The 20,430-nt window shown below is 39.4% G+C and overlaps 1 protein-coding gene and 1 long non-coding RNA gene across 2 annotated transcripts in view; one reads left to right on the forward strand and one right to left on the reverse strand.

The window, feature by feature from the left end:
- LOC311197394 overlaps nt 1-13,808 on the forward strand; it is a 34,570-nt gene extending 20,762 nt beyond the window's left edge. The window contains exon 3 of the long non-coding RNA XR_014617632.1: nt 13,705-13,808. This is a non-coding gene — a long non-coding RNA (uncharacterized lncRNA). The remainder of the gene's footprint in view (nt 1-13,704) is intronic.
- Nucleotides 1-20,430, reverse strand: part of MRTFB (myocardin related transcription factor B) — a gene marked incomplete at its 5' end in the record, with an annotated part of 49,392 nt that overhangs the window by 13,007 nt on the left and 15,955 nt on the right. Inside the window, 6 exons of the mRNA XM_084271148.1 lie at nt 142-282; nt 5,865-6,049; nt 6,544-6,705; nt 7,693-7,768; nt 8,319-8,374; nt 10,733-10,798. Coding sequence (XP_084127274.1) covers nt 142-282; nt 5,865-6,049; nt 6,544-6,705; nt 7,693-7,768; nt 8,319-8,374; nt 10,733-10,798 — 686 coding nt within the window. The remainder of the gene's footprint in view (nt 1-141; nt 283-5,864; nt 6,050-6,543; nt 6,706-7,692; nt 7,769-8,318; nt 8,375-10,732; nt 10,799-20,430) is intronic.

Genomic DNA, 20,430 nt, shown 5'->3' on the forward strand with positions numbered 1-20,430 from the left:
GGAGCCAGTCCCTACAGCGTTAATGGTTAATCTTAGCATAGAAAAGCTTTCAATCAACAACTTGGTCATGTTCTCAACACTATTAACAGTTGTTAGCAATAGGTGCTGTAATCCTCCAATGTCGTCACTGCAGATACCTACCTTAACTAGTGTTGGCCCAGGCTTTGCTGCAGATACAGTACTTGTGGTCAGAGTGCTTGCAGCAGTAGAACGTGTAGCATGCTGTTCAATTGTAGAGGGAGTTTTGAGAAATTCAGGAACTGGAGAGGTTAAAGGTGGATACTAGTATTAAAAAAATATAAGGAAAAAGAGAAACATTAAAAACATCCACCATCTGATTAATTAAAAAAATGTGAAAAGGTTAAGACAATTTCTTATGTCAAATTCACAAAATGTTTTTAGGAGGAAGGGCAAAACCAGGACTTTCATGTACATTTTGACATACTTCAAGTAGAGAAAATAAGAGGAACTGGTTCCTTACCTTGACTTCTTAGTTTGCATTTTATCAACTGCATGTAAATGCATCCAAAATTCTGCTTTTACCAGTATAGGGTTTACTTCTAGTTTCATTAAAACAAAATGATAATTGATTTTAACATCAATTTTTGTAGCAGTTTTCCAACATTAAAATTTTTCTTAGTTTTTATTGTTGTATTTTCAGCAGGTAAAACCAGTAACCAAAAAGGATGTATAACAACATTAAAAAAAAGCCCCCAGGAGGGGCTTTGTTTTCATAACCTCTACACTGTTTTAATTTTAGAATTGGTTTCTCCTTTTAACATGCATGAAAACAAATACAATAAAACATTTTCTTTCAGTCTTTTTTAGAAAATTATAAAAAAAAAAGACCTGGAAGGACCTTCAGAAGTAACCTCATCCATTCAAGTCAGGAATATTTTGCTTCAACTGCTCCTAACATGCATTTGCCCCTGTTAATTCAGAATCAGATTAACTAATTGATGCCAGTTTTTAACTTTATAACTGTAAATTTCTTCTAGAACTGACAGCTGCCATTAAAGTACTCACACTCCTGGCATAGGGATGAAAAAAGAAATCTTCTATACAGAGTATAGAAGTATATACAGAGTATAAAAGTAAGAATTACAGGGAAAAGATAATGTCAAATACAATTTTTGTCTTGTTAGCATTACCAGATGTCATATGTGAGTATCTGTAGAACCAAAAAATTACAGATTCTAAAAATAACTAATTTATATATATATTTATATACACTTACATACAGATTAATACTTTAAAAATTACTAATTATAAATAAAAGGAGATATAAGAGTTAAAAATAAGGAATATAATGCATTGTTAGAGATTTATTATGCTTGAAACAGCAATGAAATATGACCCTGGCCACACTGCACACATGCTGAAGCAGCCTGCTGCAGTCACACTGCTTTATTACTACAGGATTGAGGCCTTCACTATTTTCTGTCTGTGATGTCAGAATCTTGAGCACACAGGGAGGATCTCACCACCCAAGACTAGTACTGTCAGAAAAGCCTATCTGTCATGAAGGTCAAACAACACAGGACAATTAACTTATTTCAGGAAGATCACACAGCAGCAGAGCAGATTTATTTTAAAGAGAAAGTTTCCTGTTGTCTCTTCATGGCAGCCACACCTCAGACTGTGCCAGGAGTATGTTTCTTCTGTTTGTGTGACTGCCAGCACTATTGTATTTCTCTGTAAAGTCCAGTAGCCTGAGCTTGTTCCTTTGCTGTTAGAAACATCATGTGCAATTTCTTCTGTAAACTTTAAAATTCCAGATAAGCTTAGGACTTTATTATTATTGTTATTTTCCTGGCAGCACTATGTGTAAAAGAAATTCCCAGAAGTCTTCCTACATAATAACCCGACTTTGCTGAGCTTAAGTGTCATATAATTGTTTTCTCTGTGCTGAAATTGTTCTCTGATTTAAAATCCATTTCCTTCTGTAGTGAATATCCCACTGATGGGATGGAGTCTGTACATAAACAGATTTCAGCCCGTTTTTCTAGCTACAAATTAATTTTTACTCTTCTCATAAAAGAGATGCTTCATTCTTTGATGATCCTTTCTTCTTTGTCTTACAGTTTTTATGCGTCTTTCTTGGATATAAGTGACTGGAACTATATAGCATATTCCATATGAGGTCTCCCTGTATCCTTACAGCAGCATTAACAGCAGCTAAGTCACTCCACTGCTGGCCACTGCACCCCAACTGTCTTCCTCCTCAGTTGTCTCTTTAGTCAGAGTCCTCAATTTTCCACATTTCTTTTTCATCAGAAGGAGAGGTGGTGTGTATTTTTCTCTCAGAACTATTCCATTCTACTGGAATTCCGTTTCTCTCCTGAAAGTCAAACCAACCAGTTCTTTCTGTGTATCAAAAATCCAACCCTGCTTCCCAGCTTTTGTTACATGACCCATTCTTATGGCAAGGCTGTTAATGTTAACACGAAACCAGATCATCCCCAAATCAACTCCTGCAGAGCAGTATTATCAAACTTTCAACCCAATACTTGGATCTTTCTGTCTCACTTCTGCTCATCTCCATCTTCTCCAGTTTTGCTGATGTTTAATATCATAGAGTATTAAATCCAGACAGATGAGATCAGCTATATTTCCATCCTTTAAGCAATCAGTACCATATTCCTTTTACAAAAGCCTATGCATTTCCCTTGTATTCCTATCAGTAAATGTCCTTTTTCTTCAGAATACATTTAAAAACCTTGCATTTCAGTTAAATTAGATGGAGTACTTCTAACTAATTAATTTCTTCCATGAGATTAGAACATAAAGAACTTAAATTAGTTTGCAAAAACCACTTTGTACACCATTTTGAAACTTTGTGTCCTGGTTCTTGTGTACTTCTGCAGTGGCAATTATCAAGCTACCAGTCAGCATGCACTAAGCTCTCCAACTTTTGCCTACAACTAATGATAGTAATTTTCCAGCTCCATGTTTCTTTTATGCATTTTGCTGGGTCTCCAACTGTCAGCTGCCAACAGGCAGCTGTAGCTAGGTTGCTGTAACAGTATCTGAACTGTACAGTGATTTTGATCCTCCTGTAGTGCAGTCATCCAGAGGAAAAGCCCCTGATTCTGCCTTACTGAACCACAAGATTTAGTACACCATGCCTACTCACTGCAGTATTACACATGTGCCTGTGTCCTGGAGTTGTGTCAGTTGATGGTGGCAGGTTCAAGATATAAATGCCTCTATTTTTGTATCCAGCTTTCAAAGTGTTTGTTCTGGAAGGCATGTGATATCTACACAGTATCTGTTATTTGTTGGCCATGCATAAGAACTGGCAGGGAACTTTAGACAGACTTAAACCTTTACAAAAAGTGTTCAGGATGCTGCATTCCAACATACCACACACTGCTGTTGCGATCAAGTTTAAGTCTTATTCTAGTTCTAACAGTAACATTTAAAAAAACACTAAGGTTGTCTTTGAATCTCAGTGTCATGTACAGTGTTACCATAAAGCACCAGAGAATTCTAATAATCTCAAGATTTTCACTGGTTCTTAAATTTTCTTTTTACCAAAGTGTCTAAACTACGAAGGGCTTAGTGGCTACATGAAATACAGATCTTTTCAGACCTCCTGGTTTTACCTGCAGCTGTTAGATGAGGCAATAAGCCATACATATCATGTACTTGGTAATTTTATAAATTAAAAAAAACCCCAAACCTAAATTACCAGATCTCAACTTCTTTACTTAATTACTTGATAAAGTAAAGATTACTTCCTTCGAACAGACCTTCTATTTCCAGTTACAGAAAATAAGATTTCTAGCCCTTTTCATCTAACAGCATCCAGCAGGCCAACAAGCTACAGGGAATATATTAAAAAAGCAGTCATTATATTGTCTCATCAGGCAAAATACTTCAGCTGTTTTGTGGGTAACTGTTTAATGTCTTCAGATTTCTGAACAGCACAATGTGACCTGTTCAGAGTGGTGTGGTTAAAATGCCTAATTCTTAGCCGATGCACATAGATCAGGGTAAAGCAAGCTTAGGTCATCAGTCAACAAGAGCTGAAAGTTCTCAAAGTTATGTCGCATCCTTGGAGGCCTGGAAATGTGTGGGGGAGGAAGCCTTGAAAAGAACTCTTGCTGCACTCTGCTGTTTTCAAAACAGTCTTTGTATTTTGTGGTGTAATAAAACGTAAAATGTGTCAGAGGAAATTAAACGCACGAGGAGCAATTTCCCAGACCCATCTCCTGTAGAGACACGCTGCGCTGTTATTCTGTATTTCAAAAGGAACAACAAGGTAAGCAGCTGTTTTACTCTGCAGAAGAGCAGCTTCACATTTTAGATCTGTGTGGAGAAGTGGCTGTAGTATGTTATGAAATCCATAAGCAAAGGATTGAAGTCCTATCTGAAGTGCTTTTTCAATCAAATTCAAGTGCTCTGTTATTTTGTTGCTGCAATCACATCTCTCTCTTACGCTTCCTACTTGAAAAGCTTTTGGCATGTATTGCTTTGAGCATTTTTACTTAACTCTTCATTAGGAACCTAACTCTTTACTTAGGAATCTAATTTCACAAGGCTTGTTTTCAATTTGTTCAAGAGAAATTACATTCTCTTGACATGAAACCCAATTCTCATCTTAATCAGTATGTTAGGGAACAATGAAATAAAACGATGTGCTGTACTTTGTCTAGCACTGTTTTTTAATGTGGGCTTTTTCTATTTACTGTAGTAATTCCAGATCCAGAACTATGCAGTTGTCAAGTACCCAGAGTCATTAAGACAGTAACATCTTTGAAGCACGAACAGTATTTTTCTCGTATCTAATGTTTCAGTTTAACATGACTTCATACAGTAAGAACTCAGTACGCAGCCTTATCTTTTGTTCATGTCTTAATTTATGAATTACAGCACAGTTCCCAATGTAGAGTCCTCTGAGATTTTAAACACATAAATAAATCTATTTCCCAAAAGAAGGCCTAATAAAAAGACAAGCATGAAAATAATTTCACTGCAAGATTATGCACCTTGTGCTCCATTATATACTAAAGATAATGGTGAAGGAACAGTCTTAGCAAGTCCTCCTGAAATCTCTCCATTACAGGTTATAGTAATTATTCACATTAATGATGAACAATTAATGTGAATAATATTACCATTTAGGGTTGTACCATTCATGTAGTGGTCAAATTTTGATATGTTCTAAATTCTTTCAAATACAAGTATTTAAATATTTTTTTGGTTTTTTATACAGGCTAAACCAACTTGTTTTACCAGGTACAGATTTGCATGGAATGAATTTGAATTTCCATCAAATTCACACTTGCTGCTTTAAGAATAGTGTTCACATTAATTCTTGAAAGAAAATACTAAAAATCTCACAGAAATATTAACATAAACGTTACTGTAATTTCTTGAAGAGTAAAGACCATAGGCAGTATTTTAGAACTATGGGAGAGAATAACAACATATAAATTATGTGGGAAACCTTATTTTTATGGCCTTTTCTAGGGATAATAGAAATGATGGCAACTGTTCTGTCAGCTGACTTAATTGTAAACAAGTTCAAGGCCTGGCCCAGAAGGAAGACAGACATTAATTAATCAGGGAAGGCTATAGCAAGCCATGGAGATGGCCTTTTAAACAACCTCTGGGAAAGCTGTACATCTTCTAAGGGCCATAATGTATTTTAGTGAACTTTAGGGCTTTACTAGAGTCTCTGGGCGTTTCATCACTGCCAGCAGCCAAGCCAGGGTTTTGGTCTACACACTCCCAAACAGAAAACGGAGTCCTAGACACTCCTTTGCAACAGCCAATGCGACATTGTGCCCCATTTCTGTAGTGCCAGACCCAAAAACATACTGTGAAGATTTTGTTTCAACATTTAGGAACTGTACCTGTGTTGTCGTTGTAGCATTTGGTGTTACTGGCGAAGGCGAGTCACTTGTTTTTGGCTCGCCAGGGGAAGCTGCTGAACCTTGGGATTCTTGGCTGGCTGGCTGATCTGGTGATAAAGCATCACTGCTGTCTTCATCAAATGAATAATCATCCAAAGCTTGAGGATAATTCTCTTGTCCAACTGCTAGTATGTTTACAAAGAAACAAGCAAACCAATTTTTTTTTAGATACAAAAATGAAATTTAGGCATCGGTGGCAGAATTAGCTAATTAATAGAAAGTGGTGAGTTTGCAACCCTGTCTAAACATAGGGTACAGATTTATTGTGTTGTTACTATGACAGCTGTATTACATTGTAAGTGCCTAGCAGAAGTTGTTCGAGCAAGAGATTGAAAGGTACATTCAACTTACGTGGAGTGCACAAAGACACCCGTGACAGACTGACTAATGGCCACATATATTTGAATATTTTGTAATAGATTTATTAAGAAATCTTTTCAAAGACTCTGTGTAAGTCTAACAGTTTCACATAAAAATAGCATAACTAATCAAATGATGACAGAGTTTAGGACTCAGAAACTCAGAGAGTAAGTAGTAAAAAATTACCTTCAAAAGTTAAATTACTACTTTCCACAGTGCCATATAGGTAACAGATAGAAGCTGTGAGACTTCTACTTGCCTATAATCGCTTCTTTAACGCTGGAGTCTACAGGAAGAATATTTTTCTCTACCAGTTCCATGGGGCCAGGCCTCTGAGCAATCTTCTCATTCAGATCATCTGCCAGCCGAGCTCTCTTCAGTTTCATCTGAGTAGCTTGTAGTGAAGGCTCTGCAAACGTCTCTAAAAGGATACACTGATTTAAATATTCTGTTCCATCTTTTCTCCAATTTAATGAAAAACAACACTGTCTTGTCTTTGCAGTAACTGTTCCACTTTTATGAAAAGCAGTGAAGGACTACACTGAAAGTTCTCAAGTTCATAAGCCATTCTATGAGCAGATGTTCATGCCACCATCATGCTTTTCTATAAATACAACCCTCTTCTTTACAGCAGTAATACTTTAGGTAAACACCTGTGTGATGTCCAACAGAAAAGCAGGGAATATAAAGTAACAAATGCTAATTACAATCTGAAGACAGCACTTGGTGCTCTAACGGCTTATCAGTGTGAGCTAGGGTAAAGGTTTAAGTAGTCCACTGATTTTTTTCTCTCTTGACAAACATATTAAAACGTATACCCTAAAGAACAGCTTCCAGCACAAATTTGAGTCTTCAAAATTATATTTCAATGAAAATATAGAGACAGCCTGTTGACATGGATGTGGTATATCAATATGGAGATTCCTATCTGAGTTTAATATCCAAGTGCCAGGTTTGAAAACTAACAGCTATTAAATTGACTTGGATTACATTTATTTGGTCATTTCTGTATTTAGTAATATCAGGGTGAAAGACTGCAAAACATTCATAAAAGACTATTGTTTCAAATGCCCTGAGCAACAAGGAAAACAAGGCAGGGTAAAAAGGAAGTTTATTAAAGACTGTTTGGGCAGGGGATGGGGAAGTACAAGGCTGTCAGGTTGTTTTAAGGTAGGAATAGAAATTTAAGCAACTTACACAACAAATGCAAACAATATGCAGCTGAGAACGCTCTGCCTGCTCTAGAGGGAGCTTTTATTATACAGATTTAGAATACAGATTACAACAGACACTGTATTAGTACAGAAACAGAGTTATTCATACCAAAGCCAAATTCAGTTAGAAAGGAAGTGCAGAACAGAAGCTGCTCTAATAGCAGCTCTAAAGGTGCAGAGAGTTGGGTACAAACCTTCGAGGATGTGCATCCTGACCAGCTCCGATCGGTCTGGCCGGCTGCGAATCTTGTGCTTCAAAAAATTTTCAGTCTTTAAAGAAATGAGAAAATAACATTAACTGCTGTTTACTACAAAAATCAACGTACTTTGATAAATCAATGATGTCCAATCAATAAACACTTGCAGTTGCATTCAGACATCCCTGTTAGAACAGGGGCAGTAGAAGGCTTTGCTTTGTTTTCACTTTTCTATCAGTTAGGCAGTGCCAGTGGATGTTTATCTTCCCCAAACAGGCTGGGGATGTTTCCGGATTCGATCCCATATCACCACACAAAATCACAGCAGTATAGATTGGCTACAGAGATACTGCACAAGTGTAATTTACCCAAGGATCCTCTCCTTAACTGGGGGTTGCTGTGTACTACGTTATGATGGTAAGTTTGTCCTCCCACCTGGATCTGCGAAGAATTAAGAATGTTCCTCTCAGATCTGACACCAAGATTTTATTTTAATGGATTCTTCTTACATGTTATCACTGTAATGGCAATAATTTTTTCATGTACCCAGGGAATTCAGTATCACAAAGAACTGACTATCCATTTTCAAAATGTTAGTAACAAGTTTCCACAAAGTGGTTTACCCTGGCTCGCTCCAGGCTCTTGATCTGCTCATGGAATGCAGCTGGACTTTTCAAAGCTGTGAAAGGAGAGCAAGAGTTAAATTGACAGGCAGTGATTTCCAAAAGAAATATCCTGATGGGTATGTTTAGATGCATGTTAAACACCACCTCAGAGTTGTGGTTGCATCTGACCAGGCACAGGTTTGCTTCATGCTAGTTGTATTCACTTACATTTAACAGAGATGAGTGACACTCCTGTACAGAACACTTGGAATATTTAACAGTTATTACTCTGTAACAGGTAACTTTTCCACAAAGCAAACCGGGGTCTTTTTACAAAAATTATTCCACAGTATAAGTTTTATGAGGTAAGGTTCAGAATGCCAAAATAGTGTTTCATTTATTCCACTGTATTTACTATCTGTAGCTCATACTAGTTGTTATTGGAGAGAAACGGACTGTCCCTTCAGAACTACTTCTGCTAATTTAAGAAAAAAAAGGAGAAAAAAACCCCAACCTGTACATGACCCAAATGTTCAGACTGGAAAACAGAACAAAGTTAGATGCTAAATAGCCAAAAAGAGTAAAAACTACTACTCAGCTAGATATAATAGCAATCGTGGAGTGCTTCACCTCAGAGTGCTGAAAGGAAGGGAAATGGCAGCAGGCGTTACCCACCTCGTTTGCCACTTTTGGCAGAAATAAGATACTGCAAAACCAAATCTTTTAACACTGTTTGACAGTTCAGAGGTTGGGGTTTTTTTTTCCCCAGGTCTCACTCAAAAAGAAACAGATTATTCTGTTCCCTGGAGATAATCAACACTAGAGACCTGGGACAATGAAGATGCCTTAGATCAATCCCAAGTGTGCTGCATATGCAGAAACCTCAGGGAAGAGGTTAGCTTTAGGTACTACTGTGCTTTTGAGCTGGAATTCACAAGTGCACACTGGGCTATTTATTATAAAGTGACATTTTGCTATGTTTTCAATGGCAGGTGTTTCTGTTTAAGAAAAAAACATGACTTTTCATAGATAATCTTTTGACAACTTAAACTTATTATCTTGAGCTCAGACTCATCCCACACCATCCACTGGGATTCTGTCCACCTGTCATTCTGAGGCCAGGCTGGTCTCCAAAACAAGTCTGGAGGGGTTATAACAAACAACTGGCATAGTCATTGGGAGGCCAACTGGAGGAACACCAAAACAACTGAGTTAACTGCAGTTGAATTCTAGGCCACTAGACATACATATTCAGGAGGATCCTCTTGTGATTTTAGGTATCATGAGTGCTTCTGCTGAAACAACTGTAATCTCTAACAGATTGAAATCAATAAAAGAAAATGGACTCTGAGCAGAGTTGCACAAAGCATGTCAATTACTTTCAAAATACAAGTGCTGTGAGTTCAGGCATACAAATGTAGCCAATACCCAAATTTACAAACATCATTTGCTTGTTGAAGTGGTGTGATACACAATTAAATTCCAGTGGTAGAACAGAGTTTAAAAATACTTTACTGAAGAACAGGTAACTTCTGAGGTAGCTGTCAAGGACAGCAGGTAGCCAGGCTGCAGATTCCAGAGCTCAGCATTACAGAATCCTGGAATCACAAATCCATCTCCACCTGTGTTTATGAAATCGGTGGCACTGCTGCCTTAGTGGGACATTTCACAGTACAGTAATTAGCAGCATCTTAATTATTCCAAAGATAGCATCTGAGGGCATTCCCTGAAGCTACACCACCATATAATCTTTGTTTTGGAAAAGAATGCCAAACTCTCAGACCAATTTGGGCAGTTTACCAGATGTGGCAAGTTGATCAGGAACTTCTGGCAACTAGAGAAAGTGTTCTAAAACCAAAGCAGTTTTCTAAAAAAATGCACAAAGCCACTGGCCATGTTCCTGTAGACGTGCTCACGCTCAGAAAGGTCTAGGCACAGAGGCTGCTGCATTAGGTCAAACAATGCAGTATGTGATGTCCAGCTTAATCCACTGCCTCATGTTCTGTAACCACGCAGCTACCATCACTTGACACAGAAACAGGTCACAACTATGTGTCCTTAAGGTTTTGTTTTACAACCCTTGCCATCCTGCTCTTTAAAGCCACTGGCTTTGTTATTATGCCCACTCACTTATATAATTCAATTCACACCAGTAGGATTAGTCATAATTTAAAGAGAAAACGTAACAGTAGAATCAGACCATGTCTGCAGATCCTTGTGTTTTTCATCGCGGTGACTATTCTAACTAAAACATCAGGGAAGTAAGATGAATTTACTTCATACTCATTTAGATTACCAAAAGGGTCCCACAAGTCTTTTCAAATGAGTTATTTTTAACGATTTTCACATAAATGCTTATCTTCATAATTTCATATATTCAGTCCCTAGCACAGTGCAGTAATACAAATCACTGGGAATAGCAGAAGTCTTACGTGGCATGATGCCCTGGTCCACCAGCTGTTCTCGTGTCCGTCGTTGCTGGAGCCTTAGCTGAAGTACTGTCAAGAGAAAACATTCATTCATATGTAAGCATACTATCCCTCTGAGAGCACAAAACCCCACATCCAAAAGATAACGAGTTGTTCAGCCTTAGAAATATTTTTCAAATGTATCAGACCCGACCGTAACCTCTCAGACACCTGTCACTGAGGATCAACTGCTGTTAACACAGTTTGGAGGGATTGCTTCCAATCCAGTGTGCTGCTTTTCTGTCACCGCTGACAAAGGGACTGGTGTAAAGAGTTTATACCATAAACTGCAACAGGATGATTATATAGCTTGCTTACATGTCTTAAACCACTCTTACATAACTGCTCTGTGCTGAAATAGAAGTTATGTTTCCAAACATAAAAGCAAAGCTGTACATTGTTTTTCCTTGTGGACATTTTTAAATATAAAGACTCACTGTACATTTAAGTCAATGCTGCTGAGACACGTGAAGAGAAGCCATATTTTACCTGTATTTCTTAAAAAAACAAAACCAGGACACAATCAGGAACAGGCATCATCTCTCTGAGTATCAGTAGATGCTGTTTTCCTGATTGAGATACATGTTGTTGTGATTGTTTCTAGGACCAAATACATTCAATACTGAAAAATTTGGAAAAACCATTTACATTTTTAAAGGTAGCTTCATACATTTCATTACACTCAATAAAATGTACAAAGATTCTTCTTGTTACTGTAAGAATAACTCAAGTGGGCACACATGATATACCAGGAGCTGCAAGAAACCAAGGGGAGGGCACAGATGTAAAGGCCTCATAAATGCAATTAGAGCTGCCAGGAAAAAAGGAAGAAAAATAAGAAGTTTGTTTCTTCTTTTGCTCCTTTCTCCGTGTTTCTGTTATCAACTTACCATAGTGCTTTGTTATTTCTTAAACACATACAGCCATTACCCTAATGCAAAACTACATCTTTTGAAGAAAAAACCCCTAAAGATGCAATGTTTATGTTCTTAAAACCTGACCCAACAGCTCATTGTGGCTGTAAGATGGTGACTGCTGCTCCCATTGTATTTCACAAGGAAACAAACTGATGCCTTGCCCAAAACTTCAAAATGAATGTAATTTCTAAAAAATCAGGCTAAGGCCAAAGTTTGTTGTTTTCAGAATTTAAAAGGAACCAGCTTATTTCCTGTTCTACAGCACAGGAAGGATACTCCTGGCTAAAGCATTAAAACTGGGAATAGCAAGTCCTGAAAACAAGGACATTATTTTCTCGCGTCACAAAACCACCGCGAATTCAAATGCAAACATCCCAGGGCTGTGGCAGGCAGCTCTGCTCAGAGTTTACAGCATTGTTACCCGGGAATTGGAATGGACAGAGATGGCAGAATGCCAAAGTAACAAGAAGAAATGACCGAGTTCCTCTGGAAACCTGAAAATACCTGCGTTAAGCAAGGGACGGTGTTCTCAGAGCAATGTATAACGACTGTAAAAAAGGTAACTGGAGAACTACTCTATAATAGTTCAAATTACATATTTTTGGTTCTTCCTTAATTTCACATGGCTCCAAGGTAAGCCACGACCTCCTCTTACATTATCTCTTACTAGCAGATCAAAATCTCCACTGCCTGAAGTCTTGGACCAGCTCAAACGGTGTGGTTGGTCACTTCTGCCAGCACTGCTCCTTAGGCCAGGTTTGGCAGCACAGCACAGCCCAGCTCAGCTCAGCTCAGCGCTCCCAGAAGTTCAGAGCATGCAAGAAAAAGTTCTTTCTGCAGAAAACCACATGGGGTATACAAATAAGTGTGGATTAAGAAAAATAATGTATTGGGTCAGGGTTTAACCCATTCCTACAGAAAACTTCATTTTGTGACTACAATATAATGTTATGATGTTAAGCTTCTTTCCCTGGGGGCATGTCAAAGATCTCCCTACTGCACTAGTAGAACGCCCTGGGAATTGGTGCAGTGTTTATGGGAAAGTAAAGCACTCTGAGAACATGCTGGTTTCAGATTCTCTTGCTTACAACCATAAATGAGGAAAGCTCAGTTAATCTTAAAACCAAATGGGTTATCCCTTCAAAAACTTCAGTAAGTTTTACCCATCCGAACAATGTGACAGACAATTCATAAACAGCACAGCAACATTACTTGTCTTTTAGTCCCTATATCTGTGGTCTTCAGTAGATGGAAACTGGACTCTCTTCTGTTCTTTGCTCAAACTAAGCTTCCTTTTACACAACTAGGAGACTGTGCAAAAGCACAAAAAGCACATCCTTCTCCAGACAGGAATCCCATCCGTGCAGTACAGCTGCATTTGGTCCAATTACACACTACACTTAAATTTGGCTATCATGGAACACTGAATGCACTACAAGTGTGTGTTCCAATCTCTACCTACTTACAAGTCTGTTTTACACATATGCCTCCCTATTTTAGGCCTAATGGCTCTAAGAAGACCGGCTTACAGGACAGGGAGGGACTGGAGCTGGAAGGCAGAAACCCCTCCCGGGGAGGGGGGAGACCCTGGCACAGGGTGCCCAGAGAAGCTGGGGCTGCTCTGGGATCCCCGTCAGGGTTCAAGGTTGGGTTGGATGGGGCTTGGGGCACCCTGGGCTGGGGGGAGGTGTTCCTGCCTGTGGCAGGGGATGGAACTAGATTGGTTTTACCATCCCTTCCAACCCAGGCTGGTCTGGGATTCTGTGAGAAAATTACATGCTCCAACGATAAGACATTATCTGACAGGCAAATAAATCGTTCATCTCCTGGAATGCAGTGGATCAACAGGGGAACACTGGTACTGTTAAGGCAGGTGCAGGAATCTTAGCACTGACACCAGTCACCCACTGATGTATCACAGGCAAGTCATCTATTAAGAAAAAAATAATCATAAACCCTGTTTTGTAGGAGTAGGTGGTTCAGCTGTGACTACCTAAGCATCCAGGATTGTGCTTTCAGGTATCGGTGAACAGAAGTGGGAAAGTTGGACAACTGTCAACTGACCTTCACACTGCAGAAGGATCAATCTGACAGCCCTCACTGATTCACTGCTTTGACAGCAGGCTAAACTTCTGTAGGAAGTGCACACACCTTTGACTGTAAGAAACCTGCTGCAGACAACAGATGCTTGTCCATCATCTTATCAGACTTAAACTCCAATGTAGTACCACTGCAATCTCAAGCCTGTTGTGCAAATCTTTGAGCAGGAATAAAACTGCTTGACACTGGTGTCTGTTTTTTTAAGAAATCAGTTCACCTGTTAAAATTACATATAAAGGGTCAGAGTTTTATCAGAAATCTATTTATTTTTTAGAGATAAGGCTTTCTCAGATACAGACCCTGACATGTGTATCAGACCAAGGCTTTTTAGCTTCCATACGAAGAGGATCACACCTCTGACTGGCATTCAAGACAGGCAAGCATGGAATCTGGGAATGGCAGAAGTCAGAAGACATGAGGTACTACTAGAAAACAAAGTTCACTGTGGGCTGGTACTCATTCAAACACAGTGTTTAACATTGTTCTTACGGGGTAAATCCCTTCCGCTTGTTGTCTCACAGTTAACCTCTCACTCCCACACTTTCAGAATCAGTTACCTGCATAACATCTAAAATCACAGAATGGAACTGCTGAAATACAAGGCCAGAATTGAGAAAGATTTGGGTATCTTAATACACTATTAATGTCAGTAATACGTTCCTCATGAAATGCACCTTCACAGAAGGGCTACACTAACACCACTGAGCAAACCTGGCTGCTGAAAGATTCTGGTGGGAAACCCTGTTCAGAACACTGCAACTCAAGAAGTATCTTTGAACTGCTTCTGAAGAAAAGCCATGCACAGAGGTCAGTCAAACTCCTGTTTCGACCGAGGGGGGAAGGGAGGGTATTTCTTATTTCCCAGTATGTGACTAAGATTAACACTTTATCACCAGAAGAAGAGATTCCCAAATTTCCATTTTGATTTGATCAGCAAAATGATCACTAAATCTTGGACAAAACCAGAAAGCATAATCTTTCCTCACAATATCTGGCTTCTGACTCTGCAAGTCAGCAGCCTTCTGGCTTCAGTGGAGGTACAGATTTTTCAACACCTAAAAAGCCGAGTGCCAGGGGCTGGTGCTCCCACTCCAGTGTTGGCACACCGGAGAATCAACGCCTCTGCAGGCAAGGGAACGGAGATGACAACACCAAAAAGCAGACATCCGTTAGCCAGCGCACTCTGCTTGCCTGGGAGGTATCTCTGGATGGCAGTACCTTTCACGAAGTTAACAGCCCCTATTTGCAGAGGGTGAGTACTGATCACACACAGTTGATACCCCAAAGGGGCATAAAAACTAAGAATAAACAAAACAGGGATCCTGAAAAGCTTGCTGAAGCGCTGTGCTGGTTCAAGTGCAAGAAAGCTGGCACAAACAGGCAGCAGTCCCTCTAAAAGGTAGAAAGAGTACAAGAGTCCAGTGAGAATGGCAGACTAACTGAAAATAAAATGCATTATTAAATAACTTAGAACAAACAGCTATTATCAAGGTTGAGCAAGTGATTTCTGTAATATGTAATTTGTATCCTATGGAAAAGATGTCTCCGAGTAGTACTATATAATCACAGGCAGTGGAATGTAAAGAGGACAAAAATAAATGGATAGTTGTCCTGCAGGAACAACGCTATCTACACCGACTGACAGGCTCTCACCACTGCTTCTTGTCTTGAAAAAAACCCAGCATTCACACTGTGCACAGCACTGTGTTCCAGCACTAATTATTCCACATCTAACACAGTTAATTACATATCCTATTAAAATTCTAATTTTATGTTTTTCTAGAAGGTATTATGAAACAGCAAACAGTTGTTGACATTTAACAATTAAGATGACACAGACACCAACCCATCAGGAAGGGGCTGATTAGATGGCATGCAGTTCTTCCGAATGACAGCCAGAAGAAAAGTAGCACATCAAGATTTTTTATGTTCTGTATATAATCATCTCATTATTTCTTCCAAAGTTAAAATCCAGTGGATATTAGCAATTTAAGCCCTTAAAACTGCAAGTGGGAAAAATGTGATGTCCAACATTCCTGCATACTCCCTTGGAAATTTCCAAGGGCTGCAAACTCCAGTGCAGGCTGCTAGGCTGGCTGCCATGGAAACAGACAGTGCTGGAAACAGCCGCTTCCTTTAAATTAAAAGCTGTTACACCGAAAGCCTCCATTTCTTTCTGCCAGCTTAGGAGGGTTTTCATACAGCCAAGGTCTCCAGCACGGTGAGGCTGAAGCACAGAGCAGCAGACATTCCCAACAGACACTCTAGCTGCAGTGAAGCAATGCCACAGATGAACTACATAGGCCACTGTATCCTTGAAGGGATTTATAACTAGTTACTTGGCATCACGACTGTAACATTAATACAATGACATGAACAGCAGGGTGGCAGTAACGTAGGAGAGTGTTTTATCCGCTGGTAGGTGGACTGTACAAGCGATGAAAGCACCGGCTTTGTGTTAGCATCCTGCACTGACCCCACCACACAGGGTGAGGCTGCAGAGCTGCACAGACCTGGCATCAAGCTCTGTGCCTCTTGCAGTTCCTACCCTTACACCCCCAAACACCATCTGCTTGGACTTACAAGTTTCTATGGCATTTTCTAAACAGCATAATTTACAGTAAGTTAATTTTCCAGAGATACACGCTTTGCTTTCTCCCGGGTTGTGATTCTTCCTCCCTCTGGGATGCTGTACTCTATCTGGAGTTAAATGCTTCATTGAGACAAAAATAATTTAACGAAAATTGATTCTGCAAATAAAATTAATCATTTAATAAACCAAATGGTTTCTATAGTAAGCTAAAGAGCGAGCAGGTGACATGCAAGGCATGTGTTTCATGTGTTACAGAAACTGGTATCCAGCTTACACCTGGCACCGCTCGTTCCACGTGTGTTCCGAGTCAGATGTTTGTGATGTGGTGCTCTGTTGGTTCATATGGCATGTGAAGGAAGGGAGGAAGGAGAGAGAATAGCCAGGAAAATATTTAGCTGCCTGCGATGTTAGAAGAGATTCTAAATGAGTCTTACACTGATTTAAAGATAAAATGCATTCAAAAATTGTGGTTCCCACCTACCAGTCTGAAGATGGTGATACAGTAGGTTAAATACTCTTCATTTTAAAATAAAAATAATTAATCACTAAAGAAATCAGACATCATCTAAACATGAGTGAATAAGGTAAAAACTTTCACATATGCCAGGTGATAATTTAAAAATGAAAGTATTTTACTTATTTTTACTTGTCCTTATAAAAAAAAAATCCTTACTTATTTTTATATACTTCCAATATTCTTTTTTCCATTATTGTGTATGTGATTTTTCTACTAAGACTCTATCCAAAATAATTAAGAAAAGGGAAGCAGCCTCTGGTGCATACTCATTTTAGGCAATTATTCAGTCCTCCTTTCCTTTCAGCTGAGAAATGTTCTGGATAAATGCAAAGCATGTGAGTGGAGACTGCTGAGGGCCACTTCAGATAGTCCCTTCAGAACACTGAAGGGAAACCCTGCAGGAGCTCCACATCTTTTAAATGATGCCACTGTGATTTAAAGCTTCTGTCTGTAAGCCAGTAATAACGTACACAGAGCTGCTTCCAGAGGTACCATCACCACACTGACAGTAGGAAATGGAAAGCTGGATGGGAGATGGCTAAATGTAAACTTAACATTGGGAACGAAATACAAAGTGTAACCAGCACCATCAGTTGAGAAGCTTAAATGACTGGGATATAGGACAATCTGCATTGTATCCTATTGCTATGGAACATGTTGCTTAGAAACAAGCCAGAACACACACCAGCCTCCTGGAAGGCTGGTTGGGATGAAAACGAAAAAGTAAAAAAACCTGTGTGTGTATGTACATATGCATGTGTGTGTGTGTGTGTGTGTATATATGCCAGGTGATAATTTAAAAATTAAAATATTTTACTTATAAAAACAAGAACAAGGGAATGTGAAAAGCAAAAGCTATACTTCTCAGAGTTCTGTTTAAAATGAGAAAACAAACCCAACAATACCATCTTGGGTGGAAAGCCTGAATAAATGAAAGCTTACATTCCAAATATTCTGTAAAATTGCATACTTTAAGTATATGAACAATAATTACATCTTCTAAACCTGCAAGTATTCCTCTTACAAATTATTTAAATTAAAAAAAAAAAAAAAGACTGCAGTGTTTCCTCAAATACCCCTATCAGCCAAGGAAAGTGCTGCCAAAGGACTGAGGAAACTTGTGTTCCAATTCTCCATCTACTATAGACTTGCTCTGTGGTAATTCAGAGTATATTACCCTGAATGATGACAGGTGCCTTCCAGCCAAGGCCTCTTCAGAAGGTACCACCTCCACTGTCCACGCTTCTTCTAAGCTCAGGAGAGTGAGCACACAAAACACACTCCAGCAGACCCTCCCCACTCGCCCAATGACATAATTCAAAACACCAAGGAGGGTGCCCACCTGCAAAGTGGTTTGCAAACAGTGACACCGTGTCAGCTCTGCTCTGTAGATCACATCGTGGGACCTGCAGATGCCTGCTCAGGGGATGAGTTTGGACCACTTGCAGTGACAGCCAAGTTGCTGCATTAAGAGCAACTCTGCACTGAAAGGCTGAGATACACACACACACACTGTGCTGCTGGACTGGAGGTTTCCTCTTTCACAGAGCACCCCACAAAACAGACCACGGTTTCACAGTGTGGTTTCATAAATTCACATGGTCTAGGATGGGATTACTGATGAAAAGACAATGGTCTCTTCCTCCCTCCCTCCAACCCCAGCTGCTTCTGTTGTGTCAACACTGGCAAAGATGCAGCCTGTCATCTTTGCATCCAGTCCCACCTGGCCACAAACCAGCACTACTGGAATGAGCAGTCTGCAGTAACACCTCATCACTGATCCTACTGGCTTCAGGGTGGCATACTCACTGCTGCCCACACGAGAGAGGCGGGCAGTAAGCGGGGTAGGGCTGGATGAGACTCACTGGCTTTTGCAGGGGCAGTCTTGACCCTAATCCTTTGTAAAACCTTTGAGGAACCTCGTAGTTGACATAGCAAGTTTCTTTATAACTCTTGGTTAGCCACTGTATCCTCCAATTCTAGACCAATTACACACACACCATCAAATTAATACACTGCAGCCCTGGTTTACCAAAGCATTTAAGAATGTGTTTAGTGCTACATTGATCAAGAAAATTTTGCAGAGTAAGTGCTGATTTACTTGTAAGATACACAATCATCCCACTGTCATTAAGGAGATGGTTTATGGTAGCCTTGCAGGACTGGTACACTGAATTTACAGCGCTTCTTTTATTAACTGAGTTGACACCATAAAAACACCTCTGAACACCATATAACAGAACTTAAAGCATTGAAAAAAAACAACCCCAAACCAAAAACCCAACAACAAAACAAAACCCCCAATAAAACCAGCAGACCAAGAGTCGAATCCAAATCTAACTCACTGCCTCAGGAGAGCTGTAGAGATCAGGAGTGGCAGTGGTGCTCAACACACCAGCAATAGCAGGACGTCTGCTAAACAAACAATTCTCGTGCAGTATTGATTTGACCGCAGGGGAAGGAAGGGAAGAACTCCTTCCTGACTAAATCTGGCAATCTATTAACCAGACAGAGTGAAGGCATTTCCAGCAAGCACCCTGTGCTTCACTCATTCCACCCCCTATCCTGTTTCTAGCACTTGCCATTCTCCAGTCAACAGTAACATTCAAACCCCACACAAATCTGAGAGAGAAATTTCCTCCCTGGTTAGTTTTTCCTTACAGTAACCTGCAAGCAACTGGTGACTCCGAAGCTCAGCTCAATAGGTAAAAAATATCATGCAAACAAACTGGGATCCAATCTCTCTTCAAACCCCACCTGAGGTAGCACCATACAGATGTGCTTCACCAATCTGATAGTGTGTCTCAGAGTTCTGCATGGTCATACACTCTTGCGGGAGCTCATCAATCTCTGTATTAAACAATGTAGGTATGAGGCCAGACTTCCCAAACTCACTTCACTCCTCAGGTAGAAACATTCTAATTCCTCATGCATGCATTGTTGATAAGTGTCTCTCTAACTCTTCTTTACTAAGTCTACACACAGTGATGTCCTGATTCCATTCAAGAATTTACCCTTGAATTTTCTAACTGGTTTGGCTACTTACATGCCATTGGAATTCAATGCTACAGGGATTTCTGACAAAGCTGCTTAGTTAGCACTGTATCAGCTTCAGAGCCAAAAAGTATTTTTGTTCCTTCCTCATACAAAAAGTAAATTTGATAAAACTGATAAAATTAAGAATTGTTTTCACAGAACAGACAATATATGTAACAATTATTTATAAACAATTATTCATTGTTTATAAGATAATAGGGTAAAGAGGATTTTTTCCTGTGTTACAGGATGCTATAATGTGTAGCTTCTAAAAATATTCATTAGTCTAAGCAAAGAAAAAAAAAATCATCCCTGTAATCTAACATTTCAATGCCCTTAATGTGAATTTGCTGAAGACAGTGTTGGGATTTGTTTTTCCATAGCGTCTCTTGCTTTACAAGGAAATACTACGTAATAAAAGCATTGCACCTAACGATTCTCATTTTTCTCATCCTCAAGGTGCTCACTGCTGGAAAAAGCACCCTTTACTATCTCTAGA

This window comes from Gallinula chloropus (assembly GCF_964237585.1).
Source record: "Gallinula chloropus genome assembly, chromosome: 15".
Lineage (NCBI taxonomy): Eukaryota > Metazoa > Chordata > Aves > Gruiformes > Rallidae > Gallinula > Gallinula chloropus.